The sequence below is a fragment of the Suncus etruscus genome, chromosome 3 (genome assembly GCF_024139225.1).
Source record: "Suncus etruscus isolate mSunEtr1 chromosome 3, mSunEtr1.pri.cur, whole genome shotgun sequence".
Lineage (NCBI taxonomy): Eukaryota > Metazoa > Chordata > Mammalia > Eulipotyphla > Soricidae > Suncus > Suncus etruscus.
In genome coordinates, this window is record NC_064850.1 from 164,793,437 (window position 1) to 164,812,385 (window position 18,949).

At 38.7% G+C, this 18,949-nt stretch overlaps 2 protein-coding genes across 4 annotated transcripts in view; one reads left to right on the forward strand and one right to left on the reverse strand.

Moving 5' to 3' along the window:
• RPRD1A (regulation of nuclear pre-mRNA domain containing 1A) overlaps positions 1-18,949 on the reverse strand; it is a 1,137,547-nt gene that overhangs the window by 700,832 nt on the left and 417,766 nt on the right. The window lies entirely within an intron of this gene.
• The window catches only part of FHOD3 (formin homology 2 domain containing 3), a 514,974-nt gene that overhangs the window by 468,686 nt on the left and 27,339 nt on the right, over positions 1-18,949 (forward strand). For both annotated transcript variants that reach the window (XM_049769642.1, XM_049769643.1), the window contains 3 exons: positions 13,781-13,963; positions 15,836-15,955; positions 17,678-17,839. In XM_049769642.1, the coding sequence (XP_049625599.1) occupies positions 13,781-13,963; positions 15,836-15,955; positions 17,678-17,839 (465 nt within the window). The remainder of the gene's footprint in view (positions 1-13,780; positions 13,964-15,835; positions 15,956-17,677; positions 17,840-18,949) is intronic.

Below are 18,949 nucleotides of genomic sequence, written 5' to 3' on the forward strand. Positions count from 1 at the left end.
TACTCCACTCTGGTACTTCCTGAGGCACATTCCTCTAAACACCAGTGTGTGTCTGAGCATGCCATCAATGTCCAGGTTTTCAATGTCTTATTATTTTTTAGAGTAAAATTGACTTCTGGGCTATGTGGTTCTATGAGTTTTAAATTTTAAAGTTTGTGCACTGACAACTATAATCAATATTGAAAACAATTTCATTCCCCCCCCCCCAAACTCTAAGGCTCTCTCTTTCATATCCAACTTATCTTTTCCTCTTAGAAGTCCCTGATCAAATCCCATCATTATTTTTCTCTTTGAGAAGGTCAAGTTAAAGGAATCATACTATGGACAGCCTTTTAAGATTGATTTATTGCAGCATGAGTTTCTCAGGACATGGGACATGTAGGTATAGAAACATATGAGTTATGGGGGTTTTTAAATGTTGAGGCCATTGCATTTCAAGTGCAGGTCTATGTTTGTCTCTCACCTATTGAAAGGTATTTGTAAGCCCACATTTTTGGTAATTATGAATAAAGCTACAATGTTCATGTACAAGGTTTTGGGCAGCAAAAATAATTTCACCTCTCTAGGTACATAACTATAGATGGAATTTCTGGGTCAGAATTTTTTTATGTCTTACCTTTGAGGAACTTTTTATTCTCTTAATACTATTACATCAGAAAGTTTTAATTTAGATGAGCTTTGATTTATCAGCTGACCAGATTTCACCTCATGATCATTGCCAATCTTACGCCAATTTTTTTGCCAGAAGCTGTTTTTAAACTTGTGTCAATAATACTTAATAATAGGATGTTACAATTTTGTGATGAATATTGTTTTTTACTGGTATTATGTCTAGTAATACACTATTGAATCTGGGTCACAAATACACTCACCTCTTTTTCCTTCTAAACACTTTGAGTTTCCTTTTACTTCTAGATCCAAGTTCATTTTGAGTTCACTTATGTAGATATGACAGGTTTTGGTTTTATGTGTTGCATAGGGAATTCCTGTTATGCCATTTTGGGGAAAAGACTATCTTTTCTCCATTGAATTCTGACAAAATTAGCTTTGTCAAAACCTACAGGTTTATTTGTGTAATATTGAACTTTGTTCCACTGCTCCAAGAGTCTATCCTGTTGCCCAGGACATACTGCTCTATGACCGCAACTTTCCTTTAAAGGGGCTTCCTGTCATTATTAAGAGTTTCTGGGGCCTTTCTGTGTGATTCCTGGTCAATTGGGAATTTGTAGACTGTGACAATGGTGTAAATTGGACTTTTTGATGGTAAAAAGCAGCTGGGTCACCCAAAAAGTATCTGGGGGATCACATCAATGTTATGAAGGAGCCTCCTGGGCTACACTCAGCAACACTGTGGGACCCTGTGTTGCCAGGAATAGAACTAGGTTCTTGCATGTGCTCTAACCCCTGTAGAGTCCTGGTATAATTTTATAATATATTTGAAAATCATATGATGTAACGTTTTCAATATTACTGTTTTTCAAAATAACTTTGGTTGTTTGTGTTCATCTACCTTGCCTTTATCCACAAAGTTATGTTTGTGTTTTGCTTAGACTGAGTTAAACTTGCAGATCGACTTTAGGGAATTTAGAGGATTGGTTCTGTGAAGTCTTAATACACTGTAGTCATTTATATCGATTTTTAGTGCTTCCTTTGTTGCATTTCTACTTTGCAGTGTTTAGATGGTTTAGATTTATGATAATTTTATCATTGAATGTTAAACTTTAATTTGTAGGTTCTCATTACCAATGATCAATATCATTATATTATCAATATGGAGATATAAAATGGACTTCTGTGGCTTGGAGTATTAGCACAGCAGGTAGTGCTTGCCTTGTATATGGTCAACCGAGGTTCGATCCCCAGCATCCAGTCTGGTCCCCTGAGCCTGTTAGGAGTGATTTCTTTCCTTTTAGTAACACCATTGTGAGGTAGATATTGTAACAAGCAATATAACATAAATTATTTTGTGAAGGCTAAGGGAAGAGGCTAAAGTTGGGTTGAGGATAACTGGGGACATTGGTGGTAGGATTTGTGTTGGAACGTTAAATACCTATATTGACTATATTATAAACAACTTTAAAAGTCACCATGTTTAAATAAAGTTTCAAACATTTTTAAAATTATAACCCTTTTAAAAAAATCCAAGTGACATGACCTAGCATGCCTACATCTCTCACAGAAAATAATACTGAATGCTGAGGGCTCTACCAAAGGTTCTGAGGGTTAAAACCTTGAACACTGGAAGTTCATGTGGATTTGCCATGAACATATTTTCCAAACTGCCCTCCTTCCAGCCTTCAGTTTCCAAATTTTGTTGCTGGAATAGCAATGCTTTTGTTTTAGGTTTATGACTTATTTCCTTCTCATGATCCCAGAAATACTCTAGAGCTCCTTTAAAAAATTTTTTTATTAAGACCATTGTTATTTACAAAGTTCTTCATAGTTGGGTTTCAGACATATAATGTTAAAGTGGCCAATCCTATCACCAGTGTCAACCTCCCTCCAACAAGATTCCCAGAGTACATCCCATGCCCCACACCTGCCCCCAGCCTGACAACATAACCCACAGTTTTGATTGTTAAAGTTTGGGTCTCATGATTTCATTGTTGTTGTTTTTAACTTAGATATTTAGTTTTATCCTTTCTTTTTTTTTTTTTTTGGTTTTTGGGTCACATCTGGCAGCGCTCAGGGGTTACTCCTGGCTCTATGCTCAGAAATCACTCCTGGCAGGCTCAGGGGACCATATGGGATGCTGGGATTTGAACAAGTGACCTTCTGTATGCACGGCAAATGCCTTACCTTCATGCTATCTCTCCGGCCCCTTTCTTAACACACCAATGCACCTTAGACCTCTTGGCCCCTGTCCCCCTTTCATATTGTGTTTCCCTGTGTGATACTGGGTGTGGCCCCCCAAAAAAAACCAAAATGGATTATGTATGAATGACTTTGTATTATGCAACATTTACAAACTCTCTTATATTAAACTTTTAAATGCTTTATATATGTATATATATTTTAGTTTGTGGGCCACACTTAATGACATTCAGGGGTTACTCCTGGCTCTACACTCAGAAATCACACCTGGCAGGCTTGGGAAATCACATGGGATGTCAGGGACTGAACCTGGGTTGACTGCATGCAAGGCAAACACCTTACCCATTGTTCTCTCACTCTGGCCCCAAAATGCATTATATTTTCTAAATAGAATGTTATATTACCTGAAATTGGGATCATTTATTTTTCTTTCTGATGTGTATTTTTGAAATTTTATATGTCTGGCTAGTATTTCTAGGCAAGGTTTAATAGAATGGTAAAAATTAAAATTCTGCCTTGTTCCCAGTCTGAAGTTAAAACATTCAGTATTTCACATCAATTGTGAGATGAGCTATAGATTCTATAAAGATGCCATTTATTAGATGAAGAAATTCATTCCTTTAATGGTTTGTTGAGCTCTTTTGTCTTGAGTAGATATATAATTGTATTCATTTTTTATTAATTAACCTAATGTGAATTTTTTTGCTTACAAGAGTCTAATGATTTTATTTTTAGTGATACATTTCTTCCCCTATAGTTTATTAGACCCCTTCAGCTGAATCTCCCAGAATCTTAATGTCAATTTTTTTCTTTGAAAGTTTAAGAAAATTCACCCATAAAACTCACCCATTTCAGAATATTATTATATTTAAGGCAGATATTTTTTATCATTTTTATATATTTTATTTAAACACCTTGATCACACACATGATTGTGTTTGGGTTTCAGGCATGTAAAGAACACCACCCATCATCAGTGCAACATTCCCATCACCAATGTCCCAAATATCCCTCCTCCCCACCCAACCCCCACCTGTACTCTAAACAGGCTTTCTATAACCCTCATACGTTCTCATTATTAGGATAGTTCAAAACATAGTTATTTCTCTAAACTCATCCCTGTTTGTGGTGAGCTTCATGAGGTGAGCTGTAACTTCCAGCCCTTCTCTCTTTTGTGTCTGAAAATTATTATTGCAAAAATGTCTTTTATTTTTCTTAAAACCCATAGATGAGTGAGACCATTATGCATTTTTTTCTCTCTCTCTCTGACTTATTTCACTCAGCATAATCGATTCCATGTACATCCATGAGTAGGAAAATTTCATGACTTCATCTCTCCTGACAGCTGCATAATATTCCATTGTGTATATGTACCACAGTTTCTTTAGCCATTCGTCTGTTGAAGGACATCTTGGTTATTTCCAGAGTCTTGCTATGGTAAATAGTGCTGCAATGAATATAGGTGTAAGGAAGGGATTTTTGTATCGTATTTTTGAGTTCCTAGGGTATATTTCAAGGAGTGGTATAGCTGGATCGTATGGGAGCTCGCTCGATTTCCAGTTTTTGGAGGAATCTCCATATCGCTTTCCATAAAGGTTGAACTAGACGGCATTCCCACCAGCAGTGGATAAGAGTTCCTTTCTCTCCACATCCCCGCCAACACTGCTTGTTCTCATTCTTTGTGATGTGTGCCAATGGGGTGTGAAGTGGTACCTCATAGTTGTTTTGATTTGCATCACCCTGATGATTAGTGATGTGGAACATATTTTTCATGTGTCTTTTGGCCATTTGTATTTCTTCTTTGTCAAAGTGTCTGTCCATTTCTTCTCCCTATTTTTGATGGCATTAGATGTTTTTTTCTTGTAAAGTTCTGTCAGTGCCTTGTATATTTTGGAGATTAGCCCCTTATCTGATGGGTATTGGGTGAATAGTTTCTCTCACTCAGTGGGGGGCTCTTGTATCCTGGGCACTATTTCCTTTGAGGTGCAGAAGCATCTTAGCTTAATATATTCCAATCTGTTAATCTCTGCTTACACTTGCTTGGAGAGTGCAGTTTCCTCCTTGAATATGCCTGTAGTCTCAATGTCCTGGTGTGTTTTGCCTACGTGTTGTTTTATATATCTTATGGTTTTGGGTCTGATATTGAGGTCTTTAATCCATTTGGATTTTACCTTCGTACATGATGGTAACTGGGGGTCTACGTTCAATTTTTTGCAAGTGGCTAACCATTTGTGCCAACACCACTTGTTGAAAAGGCTTTCTTGGCTCCATTTAGGATTTCTTGTTCCTTTATCAAAAATTAGGTGATTGTATGTCTGGGGAACATTCTCTGAGTATTCAAACATATTCCACTGATCTGAGGGCCTGTCCTTATTCCAATACCATGCTGTTTTGATAACTATTGCTTTGTAGTAAAGTTTAAAGTTGGGGAAGTAATTCCTCCCATATTCTTTTCCCCAATGATTGCTTTAGCTATTCTAGGGTGTTTATTATTCCAAATGAATTTCAAAAGTGCCTGATCCACTTCTTTGAAGAATGTCATGGGTATCTTTAGATTTTTCGCATTATATCTGTACAATGCTTTGGGGAGTATTGCCATTTTGATGATGTTAATTTTGCCAATCCATAAGCAGGGTATGTGTTTTCATTTCCGTGTGTCCTCTGTTATCTCTTGGAGCATAGTTGTATGGTTTTCTTTCTATAGTTCCTTCACATTTTTAGTCAAGTTGATTCAAGATATTTGAGTTTGTGTGGCACTATTGTGAATGGGGTTGTTTTCTTAATGTCCATTTCTTCCTTATTACTATTGGTGTATAGAAAGGTTATTGATTTTTGTGTGTTAATTTTGTAGCCTGTCACCTTGCTATATGAGTCTTTGTTTCTAGAAGCTTTTTGGTAGAGTATTTAGGGTTTTCTAAGTAGAGTATCATGTCATCTGCAAACAGCGAGAGCTTGACTTCTTCCTTTCCTATCTGGATTCCCTTGATATCTTTTTCTTGCCTAATCGCTATAGCAAGTACTTCTAGTGTTATGTTGAATAGGAGTGGTGAGAGAGGACAGCCTTTTCTTGTGCCAGAATTTAGAGGGAAGGCTCTTAGTTTTTCTCCATTGAGGATAATATTTTCCACTGACTTGTGGTAGATGGCCTTAACTATATTGAGAAAGCTTCCTTTCATTCCCATCTTGCTGAGAGTTTTGATCAAGAATGGGTGTTGGACCTTATCAAATGCTTTCTCTGCATCTATTAATATGATCATGTAAAATTTATTTTTCTTGTTGATGTTGTGTATTATGTTGATAGATTTATGGATGTTAAACCATCCTTGCATTCCTGGGATGAAACATACTTGATCGTAGTGGATGATCTTCTTAATGAGGCATTGAATCCTATTTGCCAGGATTTTGTTAAGGATCTTTACATCGGTATTCATCAGTGATATTGGTCTTCTGTAATTTTCTTTTTTCGTAGCATCTCTGTCTGGTTTAGGTATCAAGGTGATGTTGGCTTCATAAAAGCTATTTGGAAGTGTTCCCGTTTTTTTGATTTTATGAAAGAGTTTTACTGGGATTGGTAGTAGTTCCTCTTGGAAAGTTTGTAAGAATTCATTAGTGAATCCATTTGGGCCTGGGCTTTTGTTTTTGGGCAGATATTTGATTACCGTTTTAATTTCATCAATAGTGATGTGGGTGTTTAGATATGCTACATCCTCTTCATTCAACCATGGAAAACTATAAGAATCCAATAATTTATCCATTTCTTCCAGGTTCTCATTTTTAGTGGCATAGAGTTTCTCAAACTAGTTTCTGATTACCCTTTGAATCTCTGTCATATCAGTAGTGATCTCTCCTTTTTCATTCCTAATACGAGTTATCAAGTTTCTCTGTCTTTGTTAGTTTTGCCAGTGGTCTATCAATCTTGTTTATTTTTTCAAAGAACCAACTTCTGCTTTTGCTGTTCTTTTGGATTGTTTTTTTGGGTTTCTAATTCATTGATTTCTGCTCTCAGCTTTGTTATTTCCTTCTGTCTCTCTATTTTTAGGTCCTTTTGTTGAGCACTTTCTAATTCTATGAGCTGCGTCATTAAGTTATTCAGGTAGGCCCCTTCTTCCTTCCTGATGTGTGCTTCCAAAGCTATAAATTTTCCTCTCAGTACTGCTTTTGCTGTACCCCATAAGTTCTGATAGTTTGTGTCTTTATAATCATTTATTTCCAGGAAAATTTTGATTTCCTCTTTGATTTTATCTTGGACCCACTGGTTATTCAGTATGAGGCTGTTTAACTTCCAGGTGTTAAAGTTTTTCTTCTGTGTCCCTTTGGAATTTACATATAATTTCAGAGCCTTGTGGTCAGCGAAGGTAACCTGCAAAATTTCTATCTTCTTGATATTATGGAGGTATGTTTTATGTGCCAGCATGTAGTCTATCCTGGAGAATGTCCCATGTACATTGGAGAAAAATGTGTATCCAGGTTTCTGGGAATGGAGTGTCCTATATATATCTACTAGGCCTCTTTCTTCCATTTCTCTTCTCAGCTCTAGTATATTCTTGTTGGGTTTCAGTCTGGTTGACCTATCCAGTGTTGACTAAGCCGTGTTGAGGTCCCCCACAATTATTGTGTTGTTATTGATATTATTTTTCAGATTTGTCAACAATTGTATTAAATTTTTTGCTGGCCACTCATTCGGTGCATATATGTTTAGGAGAGTGATTTCTTCCTGCTCTACATATCCCTTGATTAATATAAAATGTTCATCTTTGTCCCTTACAACTTTCCTGAGTATAAAATTTGCATCATCTGATATTAGTATGGCCACTTAGCCTTTTTATGGGTATTGTTTGCTTGGATAATTTTCCTCCAGCCTTTTATTTTGAGTCTATATTTGTTCTGATTATTCAGGTGCATTTCTTGTAGGCAGTAGAAGGTTGGATTGAGTTTTTTGATCCATTTAGCCACTCTGTGTCTCTTAACTTGGGCAGTTAGTTCATTGACATTGAAAGAATTGTCTTGGGATTTAATGTCATCTTTATTTTAAAATTTGATGTGTCTTGCCAGGATTTCTGGGTTTTTGACTGGTATGTGGGGGGCTCTGGGCAGGACAGCTAGCCACAGGTCCCCTTTGCTGAACTCCTAGTCCAGGGGGCCAAGATCCCCCCAAACCTGGTGGGTCTTCAGGGCCACGCCTGGTTAATCGGGCCCTGGGGGGAGGCGGGGGAGAAATCCCGCCCTTTGCATCCCAAAACTGCAGAACCGTGCGGGGGCTAGCGCCCCCGCGCGTACTTCATATATTAAGTGTATTCCTACTGTTATGTTACTTTTTACGTATCCAGAATCTTTATTATGTATCGTGCCCTTTCCCACATCCCTACAAAGCTCTTTTTTATTCCTTTACTCTCTATCCCCCCCAAACATCTCTAATCTACATTACTCTTTTTAATCAGTAGTGTACAAGCGTTATCACAGACCAAAGCCGTGCATTGTGTGTAACAACCCCAAACTGTTTCAAGATACATAAAATGGACACGTATTTCTTTAGAATATTTTGGTTTTTTTTCTCTGACAGCTATAATTCTTACTAAATGTTGTCTTATATAGTGACGATTCTAACCGCTTTTCTTCTTCTCTTTTTGAGCTGTTTAACAAGGAATCTTAGAGAAAGAGTCCCCCAGATTAATGCTTATGATTGAACCATAATTGTTCTTATCACCCCCTTATGGGCCAAGAACACCACGTGGCATTGCTCCTTTTTTGCATAGGCACATTAAAATGGGAAAATACTATACATATAAATAAGATCCTATCTAATAGAGATTGGTACAGACTAATCTTATAGTGCAAAAGGACCTTACACCCTGAACATTGACATAACGACCTGGCACAGACCTCAGAAGAAAGGGCATTCCCCTGAACCAGGGAAGCCATCCACAAAACATCCAGGCTGGTCTATAGCATCACCTGGAAGCAATCCTCTACCAAGGAAGACTCTACACTGCTCAGACATTGTCCTGCTCAAAAGAGACTTCCATTAACACTGAGAAGACTTAACAACAACAACGATTTGCTTACAGGACAGGGCTCCCTGCATTGCCCTTTGATTGTAAGGTGAAACCAGAGGACGCTCCACATCCTGACTTCAATGTTGGATATACAGATTCCAGGATCTTAAATACAGAAGCTTGATACCAACAACAGAGACTGTGTGAAAAATATAAGTGTGTTGGCACTACAGACAATGTCTTGGATTGGACGATCTAGCTTGCCTGGAGCCTAGAGTTGGTCTTGTGCCATGAACCTTCAGGGGTCGGGTCTTTTTGTATTTAGGCCAAGGTTATTTCTTTCCATGTCCCTCATATTTTGGTGGGCCTATGCAAACAACAATTGCCACTCTAACACCATTTTTGCTGTGCTCCTTTGACTCTAATCCTTAAAAAGAACCCAGTTAAGATTTGAGGTCAACTTAAGCTAATATGCATGAATATGGAAATGTAAAAAAAAATGCTATGCCTGTAATGTTTAAGGAGTTATGTAAGTTTTATGGCTTTAGATTGCCTTGTGTGCTGTTAAGAAATATTATAGTGTGTTACAATCTTAATGTTCTTTGGATGAAATTTCAAAGTTGGGATATCAGCAAGGGGACTTCTGAGAATTATGTTATGTATTGTCCTTCCACTGTAACTTTACCTTGTCCTCTTTCTTTGCATCCTTGTTCTCATAATTACAAATAAAAAATTAAAAAAAAAATTTGATGTGTCTTTTGGTCAGTCTTGTCTTAAATTAGGTCTTTCAGTTTTTCTCTTAAGACTGGTTTTGAATGTATAAAGTTTATGAGCTGTTGTTTGTCTGTGAAACCATGTATTTTTCTGTCAAACCTGAAAGTAAGTTTTGCTGGGTACAGTATTCTAGGCGAAGCATTTATTTCATTGAGTTTTGTCACTATGTCCCACCACTGCTTTCTGGCCTTGAGTGTTTCTGGTGACAGGTCTGCTGTAAATCTCAAGGATGTTCCCTTGAATGTAATTTCCCTTTTTGATCTTGCTGCTTTCAGAATTCTGTCTCTATCTGTGGGATTCGTCATTGTGACTAGGATGTGTCTTGGGGTATCTTTTCTGGGGTCTCTTTTGGTTGTTACTCTTTGGGCATGCAGGATTTGATCACATATATTCTTTAGCTCTGTAAGTTTCTCTTTAATGATGTTCTTGACCGTTGATTCTTCCTGGAAATTTTCTTCATGGGTTTCTGGGGCTCCAATGATTCTTAAGTTGTTTCTGTTGAGCTTATCATAGACTTCTATTTTCATCTGTTCCCATTCTTTGACTAATTTTTCCATTGTCTGTTCATTTGCTTTAAGTTTTTTTCCATTCTCTTCCGCTGTATGGAGTTGTTATTTATCTCATCTTCCACAGCACCAATTCTATTCTCAGCTTCTGTTAGCCTGTTGGAGTGCGTATCCATTTTGCCATTCAACTCGTTTACTGAGTTTTTCAGGCCTGTTATTTGACCTGTTATTTCAGTTTGGAGTTTTGTGATTTCTGTCTTCATATTTTCTTGGTTCTTATTAGTGTTCTGTTCAACTGGTACATGGTTTCTTTGAGTTCTTTGAGCATCTTCCATATTTCTTGTCTAATCTCCTTATCTGAGAGATTGATTAGTTGGTTGGCCGTTTTCTGGTCATCAGAATTGTAACCTTTATTCTCAATGTCTGATGCTGGCCTGCGTTGTTTCCCCATTGTCACACTTGTATTGTGGGTTTTTCTACGTGTTGTGGTGGTATTCATTGGCTAAATGATGTGCACGGCCCCGCTCCTCTGGCTCCGCCCTTTCTGGGTGGGTCTACTTGCCTCCAAGGAAGGGGATCCCTTGGTGGATGAAGCCTCACACAGGATGAAATCTTAGGTGCCAGCACGCAGAAGAAAAGACAGTCCGGGGAGAGATGCTGGGCTTCAGTGATCCAGCTCATTTATTAGTGTGATTTTTTTTCTTCTTGTTTCAGTGGCGTTCTTTCCTTAGAAAGAGCGCACAGCCGCGTAGCAAAGCAGAGCAGCTGTGCTCTTCTGGAGCCTCTGGGAGAGCGAATTTTCTGGGCCCTTTTCGGCCCACTCCCGAGAGATTTAGGAGACAGGACAGGAGACAAACACACACAGGCAGCACTCACAGGTTCTCACAGTCAGGCCCCACTGGTCCAGGGTAGATTTTCCCTGCCTGACGTCACAAACAGGGGACCTGCCTTCTGTGAAGTACTGCTTATAGCTGGTTTTTACATTAGGAAGCAGTTCCTTGGTGCTCTGGCCCCTTGAATGAGCCTCTGGGAGAGCGAATTTTCTGGGTCTTTTTTGGCCCACTCTAAAGAGGTTTAGGAGACAGGACAGGAGATAAACACACACAGGCAGCACTCACATTTTCTCACAATCAGGCCCCACTGGACTGGTGTAGATTTTCCCTGCCTGACATCACAAACAGGGGACTTGCCCTCTGTGAAGTACTGCTTATAACCGGTTTTCAGTTTAGGAAATAGTCCCTTGGCGTTCCAGCCCCTTGAATGAGCTTCTGGGAGAGCGAATTTTTTGGGCCCACTCCCAAGAGGTTTAGGAGACAGGGCAGGAGACCTGATGTGAATTTTTTGACTTAGACTGTAGATAAATAGCACTGGCTTATTTGGAATTATATAAAATATAGTTAACTTTTTAAATATATTACTCTGTTTTATATATGTTATCTCAATATATCAACATTTATATATATTTTTAGTTGTGTCTTTTTCAAAACATTATATAGTTGGCATCTTATATATAGTATTTTCAGATCAATTTATTTCACTTAGTAGTATCTAGGTACGATGCTTGTTATTCATAGTATAATAGCTCTTTTTTACTTTCTAGAACAAATATTAAGTGACTATATGTACTGTTGTTTATTAATCTAAGAAGGGTAACTTAGTAGCTTATACATTTTAGCATTTTTTATTTTATTTTATAAAAAGGTGCAAAGAAAGAGGACAAAGTGAAGTTACAGCGGGAAGACGATCACCCATAAATAGAATTCTCAGAAGAAATTCCCTTGCTGACACCTTAATTTTGAACATTTATATATTTAAAATATTTTGTTAATGATTTTTGTCTCTGTCTAATTTTGTATTGTATAGCTCTATTCTCCTAAAACTAATTGAGGTTCATTCCCTTACCTGTTTGGGTTTCAGCCATAGATTCTGATCTGCCTTCTGTATGCTGTTTCCAGGATCTGCTCAGTTTTCAGAGGGCACCAAGAGCTCACTAGTTCAGATCTCCAAGTCTTTGATGTTTGCTTGAAGGTCAAATTTATGCATGAATCTAGGGATGAGTCCAGGAATTCTTAAGCAACCTTATGCACTTGCTTTGCCAGACACTCATTTTCCATGACCTTTCCAGGACTCTTCGGTTCTCTGGGTCTTTCTCTCTGGTCCTCCAGCTGTCAGCCAGGGCTTTGGTTACCTCACTGTGTCAAGAATTTTCAGTAGCTATATGTGGACCAAATTAAGTGAGGACAGAAAGGAAAGAAAGTTGGAGCTTGCTATACTTTGTTGGGATGGGATGGCATCATCACCCACGGAGAGTTACAAGTGCCAGAGAGCCCTACAGCCACTGCTTTCAATGCAAGGAGGTCCTTTGCCCTGTCTCAGAACTGGAGGGTCCCTGGGAGTATAGTCTGTACCTGATACTCTCTTCAGCATTTCAGGCAGCCTTGAACCCAGGGGAAAAGACCTCAACACACTACTCATTCTAATTGACCAGTAGTTCTAACTTTCTCTTCCCTGTCAATGTTTGCTTTCTAGTATTTTCAGAATTTGGTTTATGTTGCTGTTTAGGGTTCATGGTTGATTTCTGTGTATCTCCCAGGAGAGATGCCCCCTTCCTGAAACTCCTCTCCTCTCTTTACTCAGTTGCTTGTTTTAAGATGACAGTATCCAAAACCACTGAGAATTAGTGAATTAACATAAGTTGACAAAAAATACGGCAAAACGGCGTCTCTTTGATTTGCTAATAGAAGAGAAATTGTTGTATGTTAAGTGTCCATTATAGAAATATTTCACCTTCTCTTAGAAGTAATTATTAAGAAATTTATATAAGATTTGCAGTTTGTAGTTTTCTTTTTTTCTTTTCTTGTATTTCTTTTTTGGGAGGAGGGGTAGGGCTACCATGGTCTCTCATAATTTATTTTCCCAGAGGTAAATAAAAGCAAAAAAGATACTTTTCCCACAAGTGGTAGGTACTGATCTTTCTTTTTTTTATAGAGGTCGTACCCATCAGGGCTATACAGGGTGGTACTCAGGTACCAGATCCCTGAAGTGCCAGGGATCAATCTTGTATATTATAGGCATGTGCCTACCATGTACACTATTTCCCTGGTCCCAGTAATGTTCTTTATAAGCACCAAATTTTTTCTTAGTTGTAATTGAATTTAGTATTTAGTATATTATTTATATAATATATTTAAATATAGTTAAATAGTTAAGACTATTATAAGTAACGGTTCCATGTTTAGCAAACAATCTAAATTCTTTGAATAAATGAATATTTTTTATAAGCTAAAGTTAATTCATGAGAAGTCCTGATTATATATTTTGACATTTTATAATAATTCCTAGGGAGTAGTGAGCTAATTCTCTTTTACTTTTTTTCGATTTTCTATTCTTTTTTTTTTTTTTTTTACTTTTCTCTCATCTCCCATCCCCACTTATTGCATATAGTGTTCATAATTAAGGTCCAGAAAATCTTGGCTACTTGGCTTACAATAGGAGATAAAGGAGCGAGAATTGTATAATTAATGAAGGAAAATTAGATGCTGCCTAGAAAATTCTTCTCTACTGTGCCTTGGGTTATTAAATTAATATAACAATGCTGACAACTGAATATCTCTTCCATCAGGTTGGAAAATTGCCATTGGTATGTGGTAGGCTTTACCAATGAGAAAATTATTATATTGTCCTATTTTTCTAGAAAATTCTAACCATGATTCCCACTGAAGAAGAGAAGCAGAAAATCCAGGAAGCTCAGCTGGCCAATCCTGAAGTGCCACTGGGGAGTGCAGAACAATTCCTCCTAACACTCTCCTCTATCAATGAACTCTCTGCTCGGCTCCACCTCTGGGCATTCAAGATGGACTATGAAACCACAGAAAAGGTAAACCCTTAGAATGTCAAGCCTATACTGCTTGCTGAGGAAACCAGATTTTTACTGGCAGAAGTAGAAGTAACACTTTTGATATGGACTAAGAGGAAAGTTGACTGATGACTTGTGTCTATACTAGTTCTCAGTTACTGGTCCATGCTCCAATACCAGGCCACTGTGTGAAAAGGTTAAAAATTTTTGGTCTAGACTCAGTGATTGGTAGTCTACCAATAAAACTTTGTTCTGCTGTGTCTGCTTAAGTATCAATCTGACACACGTATGCATGTCTGATAATACATATTTATTGGTTCAAATAATTTTTCTGATTATGCTTATTGTAGTAAAATGTGTAAAAATATGGATAAAGTTAGTTATAACTTTTACATATAATATTAATCACTTAAACTGGCATTGCGGCCGTTAGTGGTAACCCAGTGGTCCCTTTGAGAATGTATTTCAGTGAAGAATTGAAGATGAAACAAATGACAAAAAGTTGTGTGGAGACTAAAAGGAAATTGTGCTTGACAGTGAAGACAAAGGGAGACTCAGTCAGCTTGATCAGAGAAGGGAAGAAGCAAGTTCCTCTCTGAACTAGGACAACGTAGATGTGTTTATGGACTGAGTAGAAAGAAGACAGTAGAAAGTAAAGAGAAATATGGAAGGTTAACTAGAGGTGAATTCAATTGAGAGGACAGTTCAAAGTAGATTGAACAGTTCATTCAAGCACAAGAGGAGAAACTATGTGATTTCTACCATCCTACCAAGGGGACAGCCAGGGTCTACACTGAGGACAAGCCAGGTGGCAGTGGGGTTTGGGAGAGAGCTACTGATTGTATTTGAATTCACTCAAAAATAAAACATGGATTAATTTATGCTAATTCATGACTGCTAAGGGTTACTGGATATGACGAGGTTGCAAAACTGGTCAATATATTTAAATTGTTTTCTCTAGAAAAAGAAAAATAATTTCAGAATACACCCAGTTATCTGGTCCATAATGAAGAATTAACAGGGAAAACCTGGCAGAAACGATAGAGAATGAAGCTGAATCTTTGACTCTGGCTTTCTGAGAGGCTTAATAAGGAAGTGGGACTGGGGATGTCAGAGAATAATAGCACTAGAGGAAAGGACAGACTGAGGTTGTGAGAGCACTGGACAGGACAGATCAAGAAAACAGGAAGAAATTTAAAAAATGACAATTTAGAAAGTAGCCCAGGTCCACAGGCAAGCTACCACAGAGACCCTGGATTTTGGGACAGTGAGGTCACAATTTTTATTGTCCTCTGCCTGAATAAAGAAGAGCAAAAATGGGGACTAGAGTGATAGTACAGTGGTAGGGCATTTGCCATTTGCCTTGCACACAGCTGATCCAGGATGGATGGTGGTTTGAATCCCGGCATCCCATATGGTTCCCCATGCCTACCAGGAGCAATTTCTGAGTTCAGAGCCAGGAGTAACCCCTGAGTGCTGCCCGGTGTGACCCCAAAACCAAAAAAAAAAAAAAAAGTAAAAAGAAAAGAAAAGTGTGGTCTGGATGTTGAAGGACAAGGGTTAAGTTAAGGTTATGGTTAGAAGAGTGAATGAAAGAAGGTTGTGACCTAACAGCCCTAACTAAGAATGGGAGATTTAGCGGGAACAGGGAAAGACTGCATTTGTCAGCCTACTGTAATCTCTTGTTGGTTATAGGGACCCTCAGTCTCCATTGGAGATACTTTGGCGACTATCTTCTGCCACCTTTGGGTTCCTCTACATACCTAGAAGTATGCACAGTACAAGACACTGTCTCATACTGGGGAGTGTAACCATGCTACTGCTGAGTACAGAATGAAAAAGGACAAAAGCCAAAACATTCTATTATCTTCTTTTTCTTGTTTTCATTGAAAGGAAGTGGCAGAACCTCTTCTGGACCTGAAGGAAGGAATAGATCAATTGGAGAATAATAAAACCTTGGGCTTTGTCCTGTCTACTCTCTTGGCCATTGGGAACTTTCTAAATGGAACTAATGTAAGTCTTTCACACACTTTATTCTCCTACCTCCTATGTCACAAAATCCCTTACATTTCTGGCAGTAATGTAAGTCAGTTCCTGTAGCATATGAAAAAGTTTCCATAAGATGATTCTTGGAATTGTATATAAAAGTGTTTCCTTAGGATTGTTCTGTGACTTTTGCCCCACCTAACCCTTCCAGGTGGGGCGCTGTGGAGTTGGCAATAAATAGCTTGAAGGACAGGAGTGAGGGGTCCTTCTGTGAAAAGCTGCTGGCTGCAGGAGGATTCTCTGGCTCTCCTTGCCCGATCTTTTAAACCCTATCGTTCTTGTCTGTGTGGATTATTACTTGCTGCGGATAAATATTACCAAGGTCTTCCCCCGAAAGGGGACAAGGGGATGGGAAGTAATTTCTCATTCTGGGGACTGTTCTTGGATTCACAAATACCCAGCCAAGATAACGGCGAAGATATCTTGCAAGTTCCTGCCTGACTTTTGTTGTTAAAATATTAGGGCCAACCTGTATTTTGCTATAAATAAGTATTAAAAGTTGAGAAAATCAAGCACACTCTTCTTTACAAATCTTTGCTACTCTCAGAATTAACATTGGAGCAATTTACTTCTACATGTTCTGACCTTATAACTCAGCATTTACTGTATTTACTAACTCAAGTATTACTATATAAGTACTTACTTTTAACTCAAGTATTTATGTACTTAATACAGTATAAATGATTTACCATATTTTCTGGCATATAAGATGACTTTTGAAACAAAAAAAGTCAACCAAAAATCGGGAGTCATCTTATATGTCAAGTATATCCCGAAAAATGTTTCTATATGCCGCTAATTGAAAATCGTCTGGATATTGTCACAAAACGAATTTTCCATCTCGATCCTGCACCAATCACTGCCAGGCTGCTCGGACCGCCTCTCTGACTCAGCCAATCCAAGCAGGCTTTTGATGCATGCAAATTAGACAATGTTCTGTACCGAATCTACACTGTCAAAAGCCTGCTCAGACTAGCCAGAGTCAGAGAGGAAGTCTATGACAGTAGAACCTTTGGACCTTTGCTTGTTGTGATTGGCTCACTGTGGTACATACAGTTGCAGCACAGGAACGTTCTAATACAGCAAATATAGGCCTAAACCTGTTTTAACTGTAAAATTAGGGGGTCGCCTTATACAGCAGAAAATTCGATATTAAAAAAAAAATATGCCTCTTTGGCTATTAAGTAGATGAGTAACAAAAAGAATGGAAAAAAATTGGGGCCGGAGAGATAGCATGGAGAAGGTCATTGGTTCAAATCCCGGCATCCCGTATGGTCCCTTGAGCATGCCAGGAGTGGTTTCTTAAGTGGAGCCAGGAGTAACCCCTGAGTGCTGCTGGGTGTGACCCAAAAACAAAACAACAAAAACAAAAAAGAATGGAAAAAATGCTGATCCCAGTGGTAGAGAGCCAGCTGAGAGTACCCTCGTTGAGGGCAGAGTCCTGAGACAGCTGAAGACTGATGGCCATGATGGGAAAAGGCTGGAAGCTCATTTCATGTAGTTGAGAACATGTGATAAGTCAGGGATAATTGAGTGTGTGGCCAGAGAAGATTGTCTCACAGATGAACTAAGCAACTTCCACCAACCTTTGATTTGTAGCTCTTTGTGTTGTTGTTGTTGTTGTTGTTTTCTGTGAATCTGCATGAAGCTTGTTATTTCTGATTTTTGAATTTAATGCTTATCTAACAGGCCAAAGCATTTGAACTAAGCTACCTCGAGAAGGTTCCAGAAGTCAAAGATACTGTGCATAAGCAGTCGCTTCTCCATCATGTGTGCACCATGGTGGTGGAAAACTTTCCAGACAGCTCTGATTTGTACTCAGAGATCGGGGCCATCACCAGGTCAGCCAAGGTATGTTGGGGCACAGAGGAGCTGGCTGTGCCTGCCCTCAGCTGGATCTTCACCAATCGTTTCTGAAAAAAGCACACTCTGTTAAGTAAAACGCCCACAGGCTACTGCCATCTCCTGCCCCAGAGTTTGTGAAGATGACTGGCTCTTGCTATTTCCAATGGACTTTAAAAATCATTTTCCCATCCCTGGTTCTCTGTCAGATTCTTTCCTACTGAGGTATAAAGTAAGCTTGCCATGGCAGTGCTAAACCCTGCATCAATCGTTACTCATCAGGTTGGAATCTCCTGAGCATTCAGACTATCCAACTTGTTTGAGGTGGGCAAAAATGCCAAAAAAAAAAAGTGGTTTGTATATAAGGCACAGAACTAACAGCCCCATGGCTCCTGCTCTCACAAAATGACTACTCAGAGTATCTTAGAGGGAGAAGTTTGAGGGTAGGCAGCAACTCATACATAGCTTTGGCCCTTCTACTGAAAACACTTAAATTTCATGTGGAGTTTTAAGTATCTGGGAACAAAACGTTAGACCCTCAGCTGTCCTCATAGTAAAAGTATGAGTGGAACTAGAGCAGTCCAGAGAAATCCCAGTTGAGTTATAACTAGGAAAGACCAGAGTCATGGAAACAAGTAAAATCTGAGTAGGATACAGGTTCCATCCAAGGTGGAGGAAACTCCTGGAAACCCAATCCAGCCTACCTGTGAACCCAGGTGGCCCTTAATCTAGGAATGTTTTTGAGTCTGGTTTGAGAAGAAGGGAGAATGGGAGGTAGGGAGGTGGCTTTGTTACTTTCTCTGTGTTCTACAGAATTGACTAGTAGGAAATTATAACTGTGATGCTCCTTTGGCTGCCTCAGGAGCAGTATACAGCATTTGCCAGGTCCCCTGAGCAGTGGCTTTAAGCTGGCCTGACACGTGCAGCTATAGAGTAGAAATTGGCATAACCAGTGCCCCTCCATCCCCAGATCTAAGAATGACCAGGGTGTCTAAACATGGATGCATTTCACTTACTCTGTTTATTCTGTATACAGTTCTCTTTGAAATATGGACAAATCTCTTTTAGTATCCTAAGATCCCACACCCCTTGACCACTTTTTCTGAGACGTTTTAGTCT